The sequence below is a fragment of the Pelmatolapia mariae genome, linkage group LG9 (genome assembly GCF_036321145.2).
Source record: "Pelmatolapia mariae isolate MD_Pm_ZW linkage group LG9, Pm_UMD_F_2, whole genome shotgun sequence".
In the NCBI taxonomy this organism is placed as follows: Eukaryota; Metazoa; Chordata; class Actinopteri; order Cichliformes; family Cichlidae; genus Pelmatolapia; species Pelmatolapia mariae.
Genome location: NC_086235.1, coordinates 35328227 through 35345759, shown reverse-complemented (window position 1 = coordinate 35345759; position 17533 = coordinate 35328227). Strand labels below are relative to the sequence as shown.

Below are 17533 nucleotides of genomic sequence, written 5' to 3'. Positions count from 1 at the left end.
CAGGACGTGACAAAACGTCGGGATGTTACGCCTCGGGAGTGAGAACGGGCTCATAGTCACCAAGGCCAGGAGCATCACTGCACTGTATATGTTTGTCCCTAAAAACTGACAAAGACATCTGCTTTCAGGGAATCATCTCATGCTTCCCTACTGAAATATCTGTCCACTGTTTTAAACTGGGTAATACGTCAGTCATCACACTTCTTATACCCCCATACAGAAGTCAACATTTGAAGGTCAGTTTGAGTGTGTGCAGCTCATAAATGTCTGCACGAGTTCTTCCTCAGGACATCAGATGTTTTTGAAACATGTAAGTTATTTAGCCTTGTTTGCCGTTCAGCATCCTCCTTTCTGCTGCTCTGAGGGATCGCTGAGCTTGTCAATCACACTATTTGATGCTGCCATCTACAGGCACAGCCCGGAAAGGCAGGCGCTCTTCTCACAATAAGTCTTGCCCTGTTTGCCAGGCATTTGCCACACAGACTGGAGAGTACAAAGCTTTAAAGCTCAACCACAGTCGTACATTCAGCTGAGTCTAAAGGTACAGTGGTCCCTTACTAGACTGACAAACAGCAGACTTTGGACTCCACAGTTCAGAGGGCAGAGGGCAGGCGGAGGCAGTTCTTTAGGGAACTTTAGGGAACGTATGGGGCTTCACAACAAATATAGAAAAACACTCAGCCACTATGTGATGTTATTAGGGGCTCATGGTTGGTAGGATTTCCTTTTCCTTCCACATTACCCCCTGCTGTTCTTCTTATCTCTCTTCTCATTCAGTAAAGTCGTACAGGAGGGAGGTTACACGGATGTCAGACGTATATGTGCTGACAAAATCATCTCGTGATTTTTCCTTTCTTCTAACAGCTCTATAAATAGCACTCTATAACATTTGGAGACACAGCTGGTACTGCTTTCTCCATCTGCACTGTATCATAACTGCACCATTGGCTAATACACGTGTATACACACACACACAGACACACACACATATGTTTTGATCTTGCCAGCTGCACCTTAGCATGATAACGTTTCGATAGAAGTAAAGCCCTCTGGATCTTGCAGGAGATTCAGGCGTTAATAAAAAAAACATAAAAATGTTACTTTGCTAACAAAAAGCAGATTATTACGAATGCAAACATCAATCAGCTGAAAATGTCACTTCTGTAAGAACACATACTGGGACGCAGAAATATGCACATGTAAAGTCTATATAGCAGTTCAAAGACTCTCAGCACACTGTGAGCCAAGGATAGGTAATCTGTGATGGCACATCCCAACTCACATGCTCATCATCGTCCTCTGAGTTAAAAAAACCCAAAAACAATCCTCAGCTGCATCCAAAGTAGACAAGAACCTGATCTGGGGTGAGATGCCTTGCTTGGTAAATGCAGCAGTCGGTAGCACAGCAGAACGATGAGCCTGTCCTGCTTTTTAGAAGTTCAGTACAGGTGTCTATTGCGTCTTTTTAAGCAAATTACGTGAAAAAATACAGTTTTTCATGTGTGCAGAAGTACATGCTTATGCCTAGCCTCTGGACTGTTATAAGTAAGTAGATTACTGGCCTGCCACCTTTCAGCATCATCATCTCTTTGAAACTCGGTCAGTGGCCTTCACTCAAGCACTTTTTGCCCTGAAAGACTTACAACAAGTGCAAATGGCTTGCAGGCCCTAAATGATTTATGCAGGCTGGCAAAATGTCACAAAAATAATGCCTCTGCTGGACATCGGGCACACTGCACATGGACTGTGTCCTACCTGTGTGACTTTCTCTGTGACGTTGTGTGTCCGGTCAATGAGTTTGCAGGGTGCTATGATGTCCATCTCCCCCGAGGGCAGAGCAATGAGTGGGTCCGGTTTGAAATCCACAAAATTGAGCGTGATCTGAGGGATTTTGGAAATGGTGCGGTACCGCATGAGGTCAGAGTCTGACGTGGAGTTCAGTATGTTCAACTTGCTGTTTACTGCACCTGGAAATATGCAAATGAAGTTCAACAATCAGGTAAGAAAACCAGCAGGAAAACATTTGATCCCACTTGCGCCTTCTCACCGGTGCTGCTGCTGGCTGGCCGGATGCTCGCCCTCCGGTTCTTCCGATCCCATTCCGGCCTCATGGCCTCGATCTCGTCTACGGAGGAGGCACGACGCATGCTGTGAAAGCTTTCTCGCGAGCGGCTGTGCGACAGAGAACAGTTGGAGGCCGAGCCTTCGGGGTTGAGGCTGAGCCGGTGGTGGGGTGCTACGCAGGGTGTGGAGTGGGTGAGGGGACCCACCAGGTGGGCTCCGTGGGTTTGATGTGGTGGAACGGCTACTGGAGGCTCAGAGCACAATAAGGTGCGTTGGTCTTCCTGGCGGTCTTCAGGCCAACTCTGTAGCGCTGACCTGGGAAACACAAACAATGAATATTTCCAGATCTGAGACACTCCAGTGGTCTGGTAATCAGCCGTTGGTTTGTTGACTGAAGTCAAAGAATTTCATAATTAGCTCAAAAAGGCCATAAACACTAGAGATTTATTCCTGTGACTGGAGTTAGCAGAGGTGATGAGGCAAAGACAGCCGGCAGCTTTGCAGCCAGTGTCTGCAGCAACCTGTAGCTTAAAGCTGAAATTAGCTTTAGAGTGATATTAGAATGTGAACATGTTAATCAAGCATCTACCTGCTTCCACTCAGCTTCTCCTGGTGATTTGGTGGCAGTGGGGGGAGGGGCAGAAATTCCCCCAGACCTAAGGACTCGGGGCTACGGTGTTCCTCTGGGTGTAGCGACACCGGCGTTGCTGTGGGGATGTGTCCGGCCTCTGCGTCGTCCAGAGAAGCTTTACTGTTGGACAGGGAGCGCAGCAGGGGGAGACGCAGTTTGAAGCCTCGCGGGCGACCTGGTGGTGAGACGGAGGAGGGAAGGTGAAGAATAAGACTATAACCTGGAGAGCGACAGGTGCATCTCCAATATGGCAGAAATGGGTATTATATTAGAATAGTGAGACAAGTACAAACAGCTGGAGGATATTTTCAGTGGTAGGCGTCATGCTAGGACAGAGAAAGAGCTAAACATGCATCAGCCTTCAGAATAAAGCTGCAAAACCAATCGACCAGAATGCAGGGGCAGTAACTCGGATTAAAATTTGGGTTTAGCCACAAAGTTATGAGATACTTGATTCCGGATATTGTTGTGTCCTATTCCAGATGCTGTTCCCCTGGGTTATCCCTCTAGGACATTAAGAGCATAGATCGACGACTACATTTAACACAAATATTCAGGATTACAAGAACAAAAGCATCTCATAATAGCAGGACCACCTGGTCTTTCTGGAAGGCAGAATGAACAGTTGATCCAGGTGAAGCAAAGTGAGCATCACGTCCAATTTGGATTAAAAAACATGGGAATTTTAAATAAGCAGAAATACATCCCGAAAATGTTCCACACTGAGCCACAAACTACACTTACTGCACATAGTCTACTTATACCTCACTAAACCAAAGAGAAAACATAATCAGCTATGGTGTCTCATTATGCATCACGGGCCACATACACAACATTGTGATATTAGGTGGGACAGACAAGTGAAGCTGCCCTTTCTGTTTAACCACAAATTTAGCTGAGATGCCAAAATATAAGAAAACATTTTTCAATTTTCTACATGATAAACAAACGCTGCTGCAGTAAAAGCAATGTGTCAGTGTGATTCTTTGGATTTAAACTGTAAGAAAAAAATGGTGAAATGAAAGAAAAAGTCGTGGTAGCTCATCACCCTGACTGTACTGCAATTACAAAGTAATTACAAATTACAAATGTCACTTTTACATTAATTAATGTTTTTTACTGTGGAGCCTTTCCAAAGGGTCACACCGTCACACTTTCCAAATCTGTCTAGTGGGCCAGATTTGAGTTTTTGCTGGGCCAATTTTGGCCCAGGGCCTTATGTTTGACACCAGTGGTGTAATAACAGAAACAAAACCTGCATTCACATAAGGGTGTCAGAGATGCTTTTCTTGTCTTTGTGTAAACGGTGACGTTACAGGAAAAGCACAGAGAAGAACAGACAAACATCAAACATTGCGTTCGTGGTTACCTGTGACGAGCCAGGTGGGCAGGCGGTGGTTCAGCTCCTGTTTGTGGTCTCGGAGAGACTCGTCTGTCATGACCTCGAAATTGAGGATGAACATGATCACCACGCCATCCTCGTTCTTCACTGGCACCACATCCACCATACACAGGATGCACTGGCCTGCAGGGGGCAGAGCAGCAGATGAGCCTCTGTCGCACTGAGACAGGTTATGATGGCATGCACAGGTAGCGAGGTAGTTTAGGGTTTAAAACTTGATTTCAAATTACTTTACAGTGGTGGTGTTATTGGAGCAACATCAAAGCACAGATAAGAGCAGAATTCAGTCAGAGTTCAAGCTTTGTGTAATGACTTTGTGAATGTCTACATAATCAATTTGTTGAATCGTGTGCTTTATGAGCGTCTCAAATGCATCCGTGCATTTCACACTGTGAATTACAAAGGCCTGCTTTCACACACACACTCAAATATACAAAAGTACATGGTTCCCTCTCCTTATCAAATGTGCATCTGTGTTTAATCAGCTCACACACCATCTTCCATACGAGGCTAATCTGCCACACGAGTGCTAAAACAGCGTAAAGTAAGTAAGCGTAAAATGAAACCACATACAGGAGAGCGTCGCACGAACACAAAATAAGCTGCTCTTCTGCTTTTGACACCGTGAATGTGAGCTTGCAATTGCATTAACATGCATGTATACACACAGCAGCATCGTCATCATCCTCATCAGCAGCGTAATGTAAAATGATGATCTGACTGAAAGAAGTGAAGACAAGACTACTGCAATATAGTATCAAAGTGGAGGAAATTTCACGACATCTATTAAGCACATTCTGTGTGCACAGTGAAATCTGTGCTGCCGGTATGACAGAGTTTCCTTCTGTCCTTAAAAAATGAGCAGAAACTCGACTCAAGTATCAGTCTGGCTAACTAATCTTATCTCCAAGCAGACATCCTCACAGACATCCCAAATATGACAGCACATAATACAAAATTACACATGAAAAACATACTGAACTCAGTCAAACATATTAGTCCATCATATATGTAAATAAGGTTGTTCCACTTGGTTATTAAGAAAAGCTCAACCACACATATAAGATACTGGTTACTGAATTATGTGGCAAATGAGCACTGGGCCCCTATTCAAAGAAGATCATGAGATGCACACTGAAAATATAACTGCAAAATATTCCAAAAACTCCAAATACATGATACATACATGCATGCCATGATTCAAACAGTACAGAAAGTGGACATGTAAACTGATTTTTTCTTTTCATGTTGAACAGAAAGGATTTAATTCTATAAATTTACTCTCAAATATTCTTGTTTTACTGAAAATGATCTATGAAGTATGTCCTCCTGTTGCACACTGTTTAAATACATTTTAATCTATTTTTCTTGACATTGTAATTCCAAACGTCACACCAACAAATCCTACAGTGAAATGCATCCAGTCTGCAACATCAATTTAAAGTGCATTAGCATTTTGAGAACTTAAGCTTTTTAGTTTTGCACCGTAATCCTTCTTTTCTTATCTGTCGCCTTTAAACATGGACGCCTTGGCCACAAACAAAGTTTGCCGGTTAGCCGGTTTCTTTCAAATTCCCTCTCATACCTGATCTGCCCGTCTGCAACTTACCTGCAGAGTGATGGTCAGTGAGCACCCTCACAAACGGAAGCTGTGGCAGTTTTCGCAATATGGAGCACTTGGGTATTCCGTGCAACCCAACGTGCAGGATCTACTGCATGCCTGCCTGACCCACCCACCAGCCTGCCATTCATCTCACATCACTGCTGGAGAGTGGGGCGAAATCTGATTGGACAACAGCATAATCCCAACACAGGAGGGGAAAAAATATGAAACCCAGGGGAAAGTAGAGGATTACACCATCTGGCCATATCTAGCGACGCATATAAATATGTGCCAGTTTAAATGCGTGCTTATATGTGCACATGTGTATAGATGACCAGGCTGATGTTCATTCATAAGTCACTGGGTCATGTCCATTCATGCCCAGTGTCATTAACAGCGTTCCCTGTGCATTTGTAGCTTTTTCTTTTTCTCTTTTTTTAATCGCTGAAGGTGTTGGAGCATCACCCCCAAAGCTGCTTTACAAAGCTCTGCATCCACGTGACAAGGACAACGTGCACACAATCTAGCCATTTGAAAGCTTTGGTTTCCACCGCAAGCGACTGTCCCGTGAAAAAGTGAGTGAGAAGTAAAAGATATTGCAGAGAATGTCTGAGAATATCTTTCAATCATTTTTTTAAATCAATAATGCTTCAGCTATTAAGTAATGTGAACTCTTTTATTATTTTTCTGAATTAAATATGAACAATCATTCATAATCATTCACTGAACTGATGAAGAAACAGGATGGAGTCTGTCTGTGTTCGGGACTGGCACTGGGAGTACACCAGCTTTTAACCCGCTGAGACTGGGTTTGTGTCTCCTTCAGCAGATTCTTTGAAAAATACTTGAAATTATAATATTATCAGCAGATTAATGTGGATTAAATCTTTCCCTCACTGATATAATTACATTAGAGACATTAATAATCCGAGTTTCAGGACTAGCTCCTAGTCTAATAGGAAATCATTACAGGTCCCATGTTTGAGTCAGGATCATTCCTGTATACATGGGAACACTTTGGAAAGCTGTAAAGTTTGTGGGTGACAGATTTAGTAATATTTACTAATATGTACACTAACTAACATGAATGCACGCATGCACTAAAGTACAAAAGTAACCTGGACTTCCACTCTGGTTGCAGGGCCTCCTCATTAACATCCAGCAGTGTGTTATTACTGTCTTAGCTGCTCCTAGGACTGCGCTCTTCTGGACAGAGATCTCCGATGTTGTTCCCGGGATCTCCCGGAGCCACTCGCCTAGCTTGGGAGTCACTGCGCCGAGTGCTCCGATTACCACTGGGACCACTGTTATCTTCACCCTCCACATCTTCTCCAGCTTCTTAAGAAGTACCCCAGCATTGGTACTTCTTAAGCTTCTCGTGTTCCTTCTTCCTGATGTTGCTGTCATTCGGAATCACTACATTCCGAATGACAGCAACATCAGGAAGATATATATATATATGTACATAGCGCAAACCACTGCAACAGTAACCTCAAGGCGCTTCGACTGTAAGGTAATAACTCCATAGCATTCGAGTGAAAACCCTGACAATCACATGATCCCCATGAGTAGGCACAGAGCGACCACGAGAAGGAAAAGCTCCCCTTTAACAGGAAGAAACCTGCAAAACCAGACTCAGGGACGCCCACTGGCTGGAGGTGAGGGTACAGAGAAAAAGACACATAAGACAAAACTAGTTTAAAAAAATCCCCCAAATCAACCTTTTGGGATTTTCTTTACCCGGATGATTGAGCATGCATCAGAATGGGAATATGTTACCTTTCAAATCAAGTTACATCTATTCGGTCTCTTATAAGATTTCTATTTGGATTTGCCACATAGGTGAAATTTCCTTCTGAAGGGTTAGATGTGACCTTACCCTAAGCCTATAAACACAACCTGTAACAGGTGACGATCCACCTGGTGGACGCTGAGAGGTTTCATTGCTGTTTAAGAGTTTAGAAAATGTTAGGGGTAGAATCTGGGTATGGTTAGGCACCCAGTGATGGTTTACATTACAGATTAGTGTGAGGTCTACATGTGCCCTAAATTTTGCAGCGTGGTGCAAATGGAGGATTACGCCTACGTACTTCAGGAACATCAGACCTTTTTGAATGTTGACCCTCATACCGTCTCTGTCTACTGTAAAAGATTTCCTCCGAGAGCATCTGAAACGAACTGAGCTCTGAGGTTAACGGGGCAAATGCCATTTCATCTAAATGCTCCGCCTGGATTTATTCCAATTCAACATGTTCCAGCTGATAATCTGATTCACCGTTGCTGATTTACAAAGCTCTAGGAGATTATTACAATGCACTAAAACACATAAAAAAGCAAACTGCACATGGCAGACCCAGGGATAGCCCAGCATCATACACAGCAGTGTAGACAACTGAAAGGACAAACACTGTGAAATATAACATTTAAAGGCTTACTTGGATTTATTAATCAGCTGGATTATTTATCAATACAATGAAGAACAACAATGAGAAAATAGTTTCTACCAATATTCAGAAAGGTTTTGGGGGGACAAATTAGAAATGTATCCTTCCTTGTAAACATGAATTCAGTTCAATTCAATTATATGGAACCAAATCACAAAACCAGCTGCCTCACGGGGGTTTATATTGGAAGATAAAGACCTGCGATCAAACGAGCCCCTACAAGCATGCACTGGTGACAGCGGGACAGGATGAACACAACTGATCACTTTGCTCTCTACAATGTATCCACTGCCAAAAAGTACCAAAAATGACTAAAGTGGTTTAGATTGATGTTTTCATAAACCTTTCGCTATGGCGATCTCCCACATTTGCGTACAGGTAGTCGACCAGCTTTGACTGGTATGGACTTGGAGCGTGGTGGATCCTGTGGTGAAAACCTTGAAACATTAACAGTGACTGTGTCATTACTCTTACTAAAAATCCAGAGAAATACATGCAAAAGAATCAAAAATAGATGTAATGCAAAAAAACCGGTGCAGACTAATGAAATGAAGCAAATGTTTTATTTCCCCATTTGTATTCACTATGCACACAGGATACTCATTTAATCATCATGACTGACTGCGTGGCACACAGTACTCTTCCCTGATAGGCTTAGAGGGACAAGGTAGGAAGGATTAACTGCTGAGGAAGATCTTTTTTCCAGCTTAGTAGGAGATGACAGAGGATTGGAGGACAGTAAACAGAGATTAGGCTGCCCCAAAGTAATCAGATGTGAAAACACACCTAACTGTGAAGGCCAACGGTTCCTTCAATGTTATAACTGCACTGAGATGGATTAGAGGTCAGGGTCACTCCCGCTGCTGCGGAGCCCATCAGGCAGCTTCTCCGTTCTGTGCTGGAGTAAAGGCAGTGATGTGCTAAGAGGGATGAAAGCTTGTAGAATCCAGCACTGGAATCAAGTGATTGTGGAAAAAATGAATATTCAAACAATTAGATATTAAACCTTTAAAAAAAACAACAACAAAGATTTTCAACTGCAGCAAGGTGCCTACCAAGTGAAGGATACGAATGTATTTATTTATTTATGAAACACTGCTCTCTGACATAACAAACTTATGAATTCCTCTGTACTACCACTGAATGCTGAAAGCACAGCCATGTAAATTCTATACCTGCACTATCATTGGGACTTCAATGTAAAGTTCTGCATTGGCGCCTCCTACTGGACAACAGCTGCCTCTACACACTGTAGGCAGCACAGAGCAGACGTCACGTATCCCTGTGTGCATTTGTAGGAATTATGCTGACTGAACTCTAAACAATGAGGTGTATCCCTTCAAGTAGCTTTGGCTCTCACACTTCTTTTCTTTTGTATTCTTTTGAAATAAAATAAACATTCGATTATAGCGATTTTCGAGAAATATTGGTGTTATATCAAAAAGATTTACAGATGAAATGAAAAGCCACTGCCAGTATATTTTATTTAGCATAAAAGGAGCATGGAAGCACGCTAAAACTGTTTTCTTCTCATGGTCGTGGTCAAATACAGTGTTGGTTACATAAGTCACAGCTGTTCCTGCCCTGCAAACAGTGTGGACGGGCTTCTGCCACAGTGCTGGTACAGTAAGTAAATAGCTGCATTTTCATCAGGACAGGAACATTGCTTCTCAAAGCTGTTAGCCCGTGTCCACTGTCCATTAGAGACAACAGGATAAAGAGCATGGATCTGTGAGTGCTACAGAGATGTAAGAGGATGAGCTCTGCTGTATCACACACACAGTGACAAAGTGCACATCACTGTTTAGCAGAAAAAACTTCACATGTTCACTTCCACACAGATATTTTAAAGGGTAGCTTCTTATGTTGCCGGTCACTTTCAGAACCCCCAAAAACCCACTGTCAGACCATACTGACAACCATATTTTCATAACTGCCCTAACATGTCATTGTTCTTCTTTTTAGCTGATAGCACCCATAGAAGAAAGTGACAGGGTGAGGGAGTCAGCATGGGTTGATGGATATGCACTGTAAATCAAAAGAGAGCTGCAGAAAAAGCTACTATAGATTACATGCTGCTCTGGACTTCGTTGTAGACAGCTATAATCTTTCCTTTTCCTTGGAGCGGAGAAAGAAAACAAGAGATTAGAGGGGTTCCTCTTGGACGTGGTGAGAAATGACTCTGATGACAAAGGCAAATGAAACAAACGACAGGCAGCAGGACGGGCGAGAGGTTTTAACGAGCACGCTCGGCACGTTTTTACTCTGGAGGCTGGATCCTTACTGTATCCCTCTGTTCACTGCTCTGCATATAAAAGAGTTAGTGAACCACTAGGTGGCAGGGCACAACAACTGCTTTGGAGGAGATATCCATACTCATAAATGCACACGCACGCACACACACAACCTGGCCTGCTGTATATATTACCTTTAGAAACAGAGAGGCATGGAACTAATCTGGCTATACTACACCGCCGCATCGAGCCTCATACAGGTGTGTTATTCGAAAAGGGCTGGGCAGGGAGCTGGATGACAGAATGGAAAAATTAATTGGTGTATGGGCGCCTGTGTGTGTGTGTGTGTAGCTGACTGTCAGTCACACGCTTAATATGGTTCTGCAAACCCCAACCACACACATACACACACCTTCGCCATCCTTCTGATCTTGGCCACCAGCTGTTCTCTGATATGTGATATAACATTACACAGCGATACTGATGCCACACGGTTGACCCCTGCATCCATTTCTGGATTGTTTTTGTATAAGAAGCAGCAGGAGGACAAACTAGTCCAGATAACAACTCATCAGCCTCCTTCATCTGTAATAGAGACAACTGTTAATGTGGCAAAGTACTAAAAAGGTGCGTCTGACTGTGCAGGTGTGTATGCCGTGAGCATTTAGAGGCTATAGAAATATGTCCTATGAAGCCCACACTGAGTGACTCGGTCTGCCCCCTGTTGGTGGAAAATGAGAAATAATGTTGTGTAGATGTAGTGAGGCTGTGCATATGATTGATGTAGTGAAGCTGAGGGGACCACGGTGGCTGGGAAGTTGACAAAGCTCCAGACTGACAGAGGGATCCATTACAGCGGCGGCCCGTCCCACGGGGCAACTGTCCTGGATGAAGCATGAGGTGTGGTAGTGAGTGGAGCTTGTTCTGTGGTGTTTATTAAGGCCTAGAAACTTTAAGATGGATTACTACAACGGCAAATCTTCAACTGCGGGGTTGTTCCTGAAACGTAAAAGCTATTTGCGATTCAAAAACTAGACTCTAGAGAACGGTAATTCTGTGAGGTAAGGTGAAAATGATTTTACCCGTCAGGCGGTTTTTAACATTCAGAGACAGTTGCCACTGAGAGGATGAGAATAAATGAATACAGCATGGATGGCAGACAGGCTTTTAAACATTTCAACTGCAATCTGATAAACCGAGAGCGTGATAAAAGACAGAAGTCGCTACTGTTCTTTCCAACTGCCATAAAACCACAACATTTGTTTAAGGGACTTGCTGTTTGAAACACACTGCAGGGCCTCCATTGTTTTGACGAGAAAGCCAAAAAAGTATTTACATAAATCGGGAAATTGATCAATACGGTGTCTCTTAAACTCCCTCACTACCATGTTATATTAGTGCAAAGACAACCTTGTTTCCAGATCTTTCCCAAGCTTCATTACAGCTCCCCCTTCACAACTGATGAGGTGGAGAGACGAGAGAATGAGAGGGATGGACAAATGAGGAGACCGACACTGACTGGGATCTTCGACGCTCACGTCTGATCACAGCTCAGTAACCAAGGAAAAGATGACGTGTAATGAGGGTCAAAAGTTCATGGGAGAAACGGGCTCCCATCACAATTACTTCATGCCCGCACAAAATACATTATGCACAAACACACAAGCAAACACACCATTAGAAACTGATTTATGCTCTCCACAGGTATTACCATCTTTGTCGCATGCATTGTGGATTTATTTTGAAAGCATTGCCTGTAACACAGGCAGTGCCTGTGGACACACTGTTATTAGGTGTAACTTCAAACCTTATGCTTTTCCTTCTTTACTGTCAGATATATACAGTCGGAAAAGTGGATGCTCATTTTAAGTTCAAAAGATGAGTTAAGCATCAGTTTCTTTGAGCCTGTTGGGCCCCGCTCTGGGGCTACAGGAGCACAACATAAGGGTTAAAGGAAAGTGACCCTGCCGCGGTCCGCAAGGCCATATCCAGAAGCCAATTTACAGGTCAAGGTGATTTTATTGCTACTAAAAACTGAAATCTTTAACCCGGGGTGAACAAAGGCCAAAATAATAAACCAAACAAACTATTCCAAAAAGGGAAGTGCTACCTAAACCAAACAAAAGCAGCACTACCCCAAACTCCCTAATTGAATAAACAAGAGAAAAAGTACAGAAAATAATAAGGCAGGTCCTCTCGTCTGCTTCAGATTATCTACAACAATATACACAAAACTTAGCAATTCTCTGAAGTCGGACATACAAATTTGTCATAGATGGTTCGCAGGACAAGGACGGGTCTGCTGCTGCTGTCAGTTGCTGCCACTTGATGATGGAACCAATCAGCAGCTGCCAGCTCTTCAATCAGGAAGGACCTGCAGAGACTCTTGAAGGCACAGGACACACACACGGAACAAAATCCAGCCACCGTGATCCACAAATATGGCAACACAGCCAAAAGCTCAATTTTAAACTTTTTTTTTTCTACCGTTGGCTTTGATGATGTCAGTGAAACAGATATCCCTAATGTTGTGACTGATGTGAGCACATTAGGCCCATCTACCAACAGTCTGGGTTTCCATCTCGTTTTACACAGTTTCCCAGTAAACGATAAATCACGTGTTTATTATAAAATATTACTCAGGCAAAGCTGCTGCTGTAAAGTCCAAGAATGATAAAATATGGAGCTGAAAATAAGCACAATAGGTGCTTTTACTACAACTTGGCATTTGAATGTGGCATCTATGGAGAATGACTTCATTTTGGAGCCAACCTTGAATAGATATTCACAGAAGTGCAGTTTAAGGGCGACTGTTTTAGTTTCATATTATGGCTTTGGAGTTTACCAAGAACAACCTAAGACAGGAACACTGAGACCTGAATCACCCAAACAGAGATCAGAGACTAAAGCAGTGAGAGACCATAAAATCACAAACACCTCAGATGTGTCATTTGTAGACACTGGCTTTAGCCTCGTCTACACTGCCAACTGCAATTTGAAGTTGTGAAAACACAGTGTACACTACTGTACAGCAGTTTCCCTCATGCCTACTGCCTGTTAACACGTATATCAATAGTAGTTTGTCAGTCAATACATTACAAGTGATACCGACACAGAAATGAAATGTCTGAGGGAGATACAGACACAATATAAAATGTGAAGCTGTGTGTCTGAGGCTCTCCAGGATGTGAGTGCCTTCAGGCTCAGTTACTGTGTGTGACAGTTTAAGCCACCTGAAAGGAATCACAGCCAAGCTGTGGACATCTCTCTACCAGAGACACTGTGTGAGACGGCGGTGTCAAACATCTCACCCACAGCTCATGTCACACACAATGTGATTAACAGATTACACGTCAGCGCCAGTGTGCAGGCATGTATACCTGCAGCATGTCTGTTAAGTGAAAAAGCACACGTGTATGCAGCTTCTAACAGATTACATGTCAGGAGGGTTTCAGAGCAGCAGCACCTTAGAGGTCAGACGACAACACGCTGAGCTCCAGCCTTCAGCCCGACACCACACCAATGCAAAGAGTGAAAGTAAACACTCGCTTCTAATTTTCACAGTTAGCAGATTTCAGAAAGTGAGTTTAAATTAAAAACGTTACATGTCAGGAAACAGTCTCTTGCTTTGTCTGTTACAGTAAGTTGCCCGGAGCTTTGTGAATCCCAATCTATGCAGTTCTTTTTGATTGCGTCATGGTGCATACAGTAGGATAATCTGCTAGTTTCCATGCACATTAAAGCGAAACAGGACTCGTAGGCAGTGTGCATGCACGACTGCCCCATGTTATATGACCACTATCCACACTATAGTAGGCCACACAACCTATTTAAGCAGTACAGCATTTATCTGCAATTACAAATGTCATCATGCTGTGTGTATACGACCCAATAAGTGCTGAATCAAATGAATATGTAAATAATGAGCAACATTCTTTAGTGAGGATTGAATTCGACATGTTGTTGACTGCTTAATTAAAGAGCCGTGCACCTCTATCGGTGTGCCACACCAATCGGGAAACGCTCACTGAGAGATACTCGATGTGACTATTCTCTGGAAGAGCTCCTCCAATTAGTGCGACTCTGGAAGTGAGCAGGACTTGTTTCACATGAGCCGCCTGCAGTATTCTTCATTCTTTTCAAGACGTTTCATGCGCTCACCCTGTGTTAGCAGCAGGGTGAGCGCATGTTTAAAGACGCTACATATTTGCATTTGGTGAGAAAATTGAGGGAGGAAAGAAACAGGTCTAAACTATTTACCCATATGCCCTAAAAGCTGTCAACATCAAGTTGAAGGCTGTCAGTAACATTCAGTCAAACATTCATGAAGGATATTACATTGGTAGAAACTAAGAAACTGTGGGAAACAGCAATGCAGAGAAGGTTTAGATGTGATAGTCCTTCAGGTGCTGAACTTTCTAACCCGCCTCTCACATAAGAATGAGTGACACCGCAGTGTCATTACATGTAATAAAAACTGAATCCCACTTTAAGCTCAAGTAAATGCCATGTCACTGACATTTGTGACTTTTTAATGACTTCTCAAAATGAAGTTGGTGCCAAGGAAATATTTAAATATGGCAGACGTAACAGATTTACGTCTGCCAACAGTCTTAACAGTCCTAATAAACAGTAGACTACAGAAACACAATGAAGTGGTTCTGTGGGTCCAACCGTGTTATTCCAACACTCTGGAGCAGGATGCCCTATCAACTACCTGCTGCTTTAAAACATTATTAATGAGGATCCTTATGTGATATCATGCACACACGTGATACAACCACAGACTGTACCACGTGGTTGTCAGGTGATCAGTGATCTGTGTGGCTGCGACCTTACTCACTCTATCCAACATCGTCACCATAATTGTCACACATACAAACTGAATGAAACAATACTGTCATGTGGTTGGTGGTTACATGTCTGCAAAACAATACCGATCACCTCATCAAAAGGTTTCAGATGAACAATTACATGCACTGAAACACGTTCACGTTCATCTTAGTTGAACTTTGACAGCTGTGGGCGGTGACCAACACAGCCAGCAGAAACAAGGCTTCAGCAAACAGCAGTCAAAATAGAAGTTCATACTGAGTGTCGAATTGTAAGATGAAAGCAAACCAAAGCAAACAAACGATTAAAAGGCAGCAGCAGCTAGATGAAATGTAAAATAATTCAGCTCAATAAGCAAAAAAGCTGAAATAATTGGTCCATAACATAATATAAGCTAGCTCAAATAAATAAATAAGGCAAAATTGAACTAGAATAAAAAACAACTTGTTGTATGTATTAAAAAATAAACACAGTAAATAAAAAAGTGGCCTCGTTTACAACCAGTGTAACATGTGGAGGTTATAATAAAAATAATATTAAAAAATATTAGTATATAGATGAAATTGCAGCTCCCTCTTTGCTTGATAACATAACGAACATTAGCTACACTCATCAGGACGGGTAAGGTAAGCGACCCATGTAGTAGGTGACGTCAGACGCCGGAGATTTGGCGGAAAAAGAACGAATGGTAGTGTAGAATTTAACAAAGTTTCTTTAGCTTCACTATTACCAAATATACTAATCAAATTGTCATATAACTAACCACTTCTGTCCTATCATCTCTAACACCCTGGAGGACAACGGGGAGAGTTTAGACGCTCTCCAAGATTACATCGACCGCTGTTTCCAAGATATAGTAATGAAGAAGGCCCAGAGTGCATCTTCAACGGCCAAAAGTGAGACGCCGTCATCGAAGAGATGTCGCCCGGCAGACTCCCCCGGAACAACATCGCCTGCCGGCAAAGACATTGCAGACATCCTGGAGTCAATCGACAGGCGATTGTCCAGTTTCGATGCGAGGCTGTCCCTGGTGGAGATTTTACACCGGGAATTTAAATCTCTGAGAGAATCCCTGGAATTCAGCCAGCAGCAGGTGGAAACGCTTGCCGCTGAAAATGCCACGCTACGGGAGTCGGTCAAATCTCTCACTGATAACGTGACCCAGCTAAACATAGAAAACAAAAAAAATAAAAGAATCCGTTATCGATCTACAAGCCCGTAGAGAGAGATAATCTTGTGTTTTCTGGTATTCCAGAATCTCCCGGAGAGGACGCGGAGGCACCGGTGAAAAGCTTCATTAAAATCCACCTGAAGCTGCCGGAGGACACCGTAAAGAACATCGACTTCGATAGAGTGCATCGCTTGGGGGGCGTGAGGTCGCGGACCGGGAGACCACGTCCCATTGTGGCCAAATTCGGCCAATTCAAACAGAAGGAGCAGGTGAAGAGTCGCGGCAGGGAGCTGAAAGGAACGGACTTCAGCGTGAACGACCAGTTCCCCAAAGAGATCCTGGAACGACGCAGGGTCCTGTTCCCAGTCCGACGTAGTTTTATTCAGAAAGGCTCCCGGGCTGTCATCGCCGTGGACCGGCTCTACGTGGACGGACAGCTCTACCGCGACCCCGGCACCACTCCGTGGTTATATTGACTGCACTCCAGATAAGAACCCGCTACACTCTTTTCTTATTCACTCACACGCTCTCCTTTGACATGTGTTTGACCTGGTAATATCAATATGATGTCATAGCAGATATAACACCGTCACCCTCCGTTATTGTGTTAATTAGAATGTTTCCGTTTCTTTTCTTTTTTTTGTTGTCACTCACAGTTAATGTGGTTTCTTTCTTTCTCTTTTCTTCCACTGCTGTGATCACCTACCTCCCCACTCACCTACAAACAACACCCTCTATTTCTGCATATTCACACACCACGATCACGCAAACACATGCGCTCAACGGCAGCACATCTACAACAACCTCACACAGCGCACAGACTTACAGGACACATAAGCAAGCCACGGGTCTTCATATTAGTGAATATTCACACACATAGTCAGACTTATGGATTCTCTCACCACAATTTTTTCCTCTCTTTCTATTCACAAACAAGTGATGTTTCCACATTCTCTTCACCTGTCTAAAGGAAACACCCAGCATACATCGTTAGACATACACACACAATTATGGGCACACTGAGGTTTGTCACATGGAATATAAATGGAGCCGGCACCAGAGGAAAGAGGTTAAAGATATTTAACCAGCTTAAAAAACTACAGGCAGATGTTGTTTTATTACAAGAAACTCACAGACCTGTCACAGGTTAA

At 43.2% G+C, this 17533-nt stretch overlaps 1 protein-coding gene across 1 annotated transcript in view; it reads right to left on the bottom strand.

Moving 5' to 3' along the window:
- kcnh2b (potassium voltage-gated channel, subfamily H (eag-related), member 2b) overlaps positions 1-5782 on the bottom strand; it is a 113347-nt gene extending 107565 nt beyond the window's left edge. Inside the window, exons 1-5 of the mRNA XM_063484343.1 lie at positions 5707-5782; positions 4065-4220; positions 2654-2870; positions 2048-2379; positions 1756-1967 (exon numbers count right to left, since the gene is read on the bottom strand). Coding sequence (XP_063340413.1) covers positions 1756-1967; positions 2048-2379; positions 2654-2870; positions 4065-4203 — 900 coding nt within the window. The 5' untranslated portion in view covers positions 4204-4220; positions 5707-5782. The remainder of the gene's footprint in view (positions 1-1755; positions 1968-2047; positions 2380-2653; positions 2871-4064; positions 4221-5706) is intronic.
- Positions 5783-17533: the final 11751 nt, after the last annotated feature.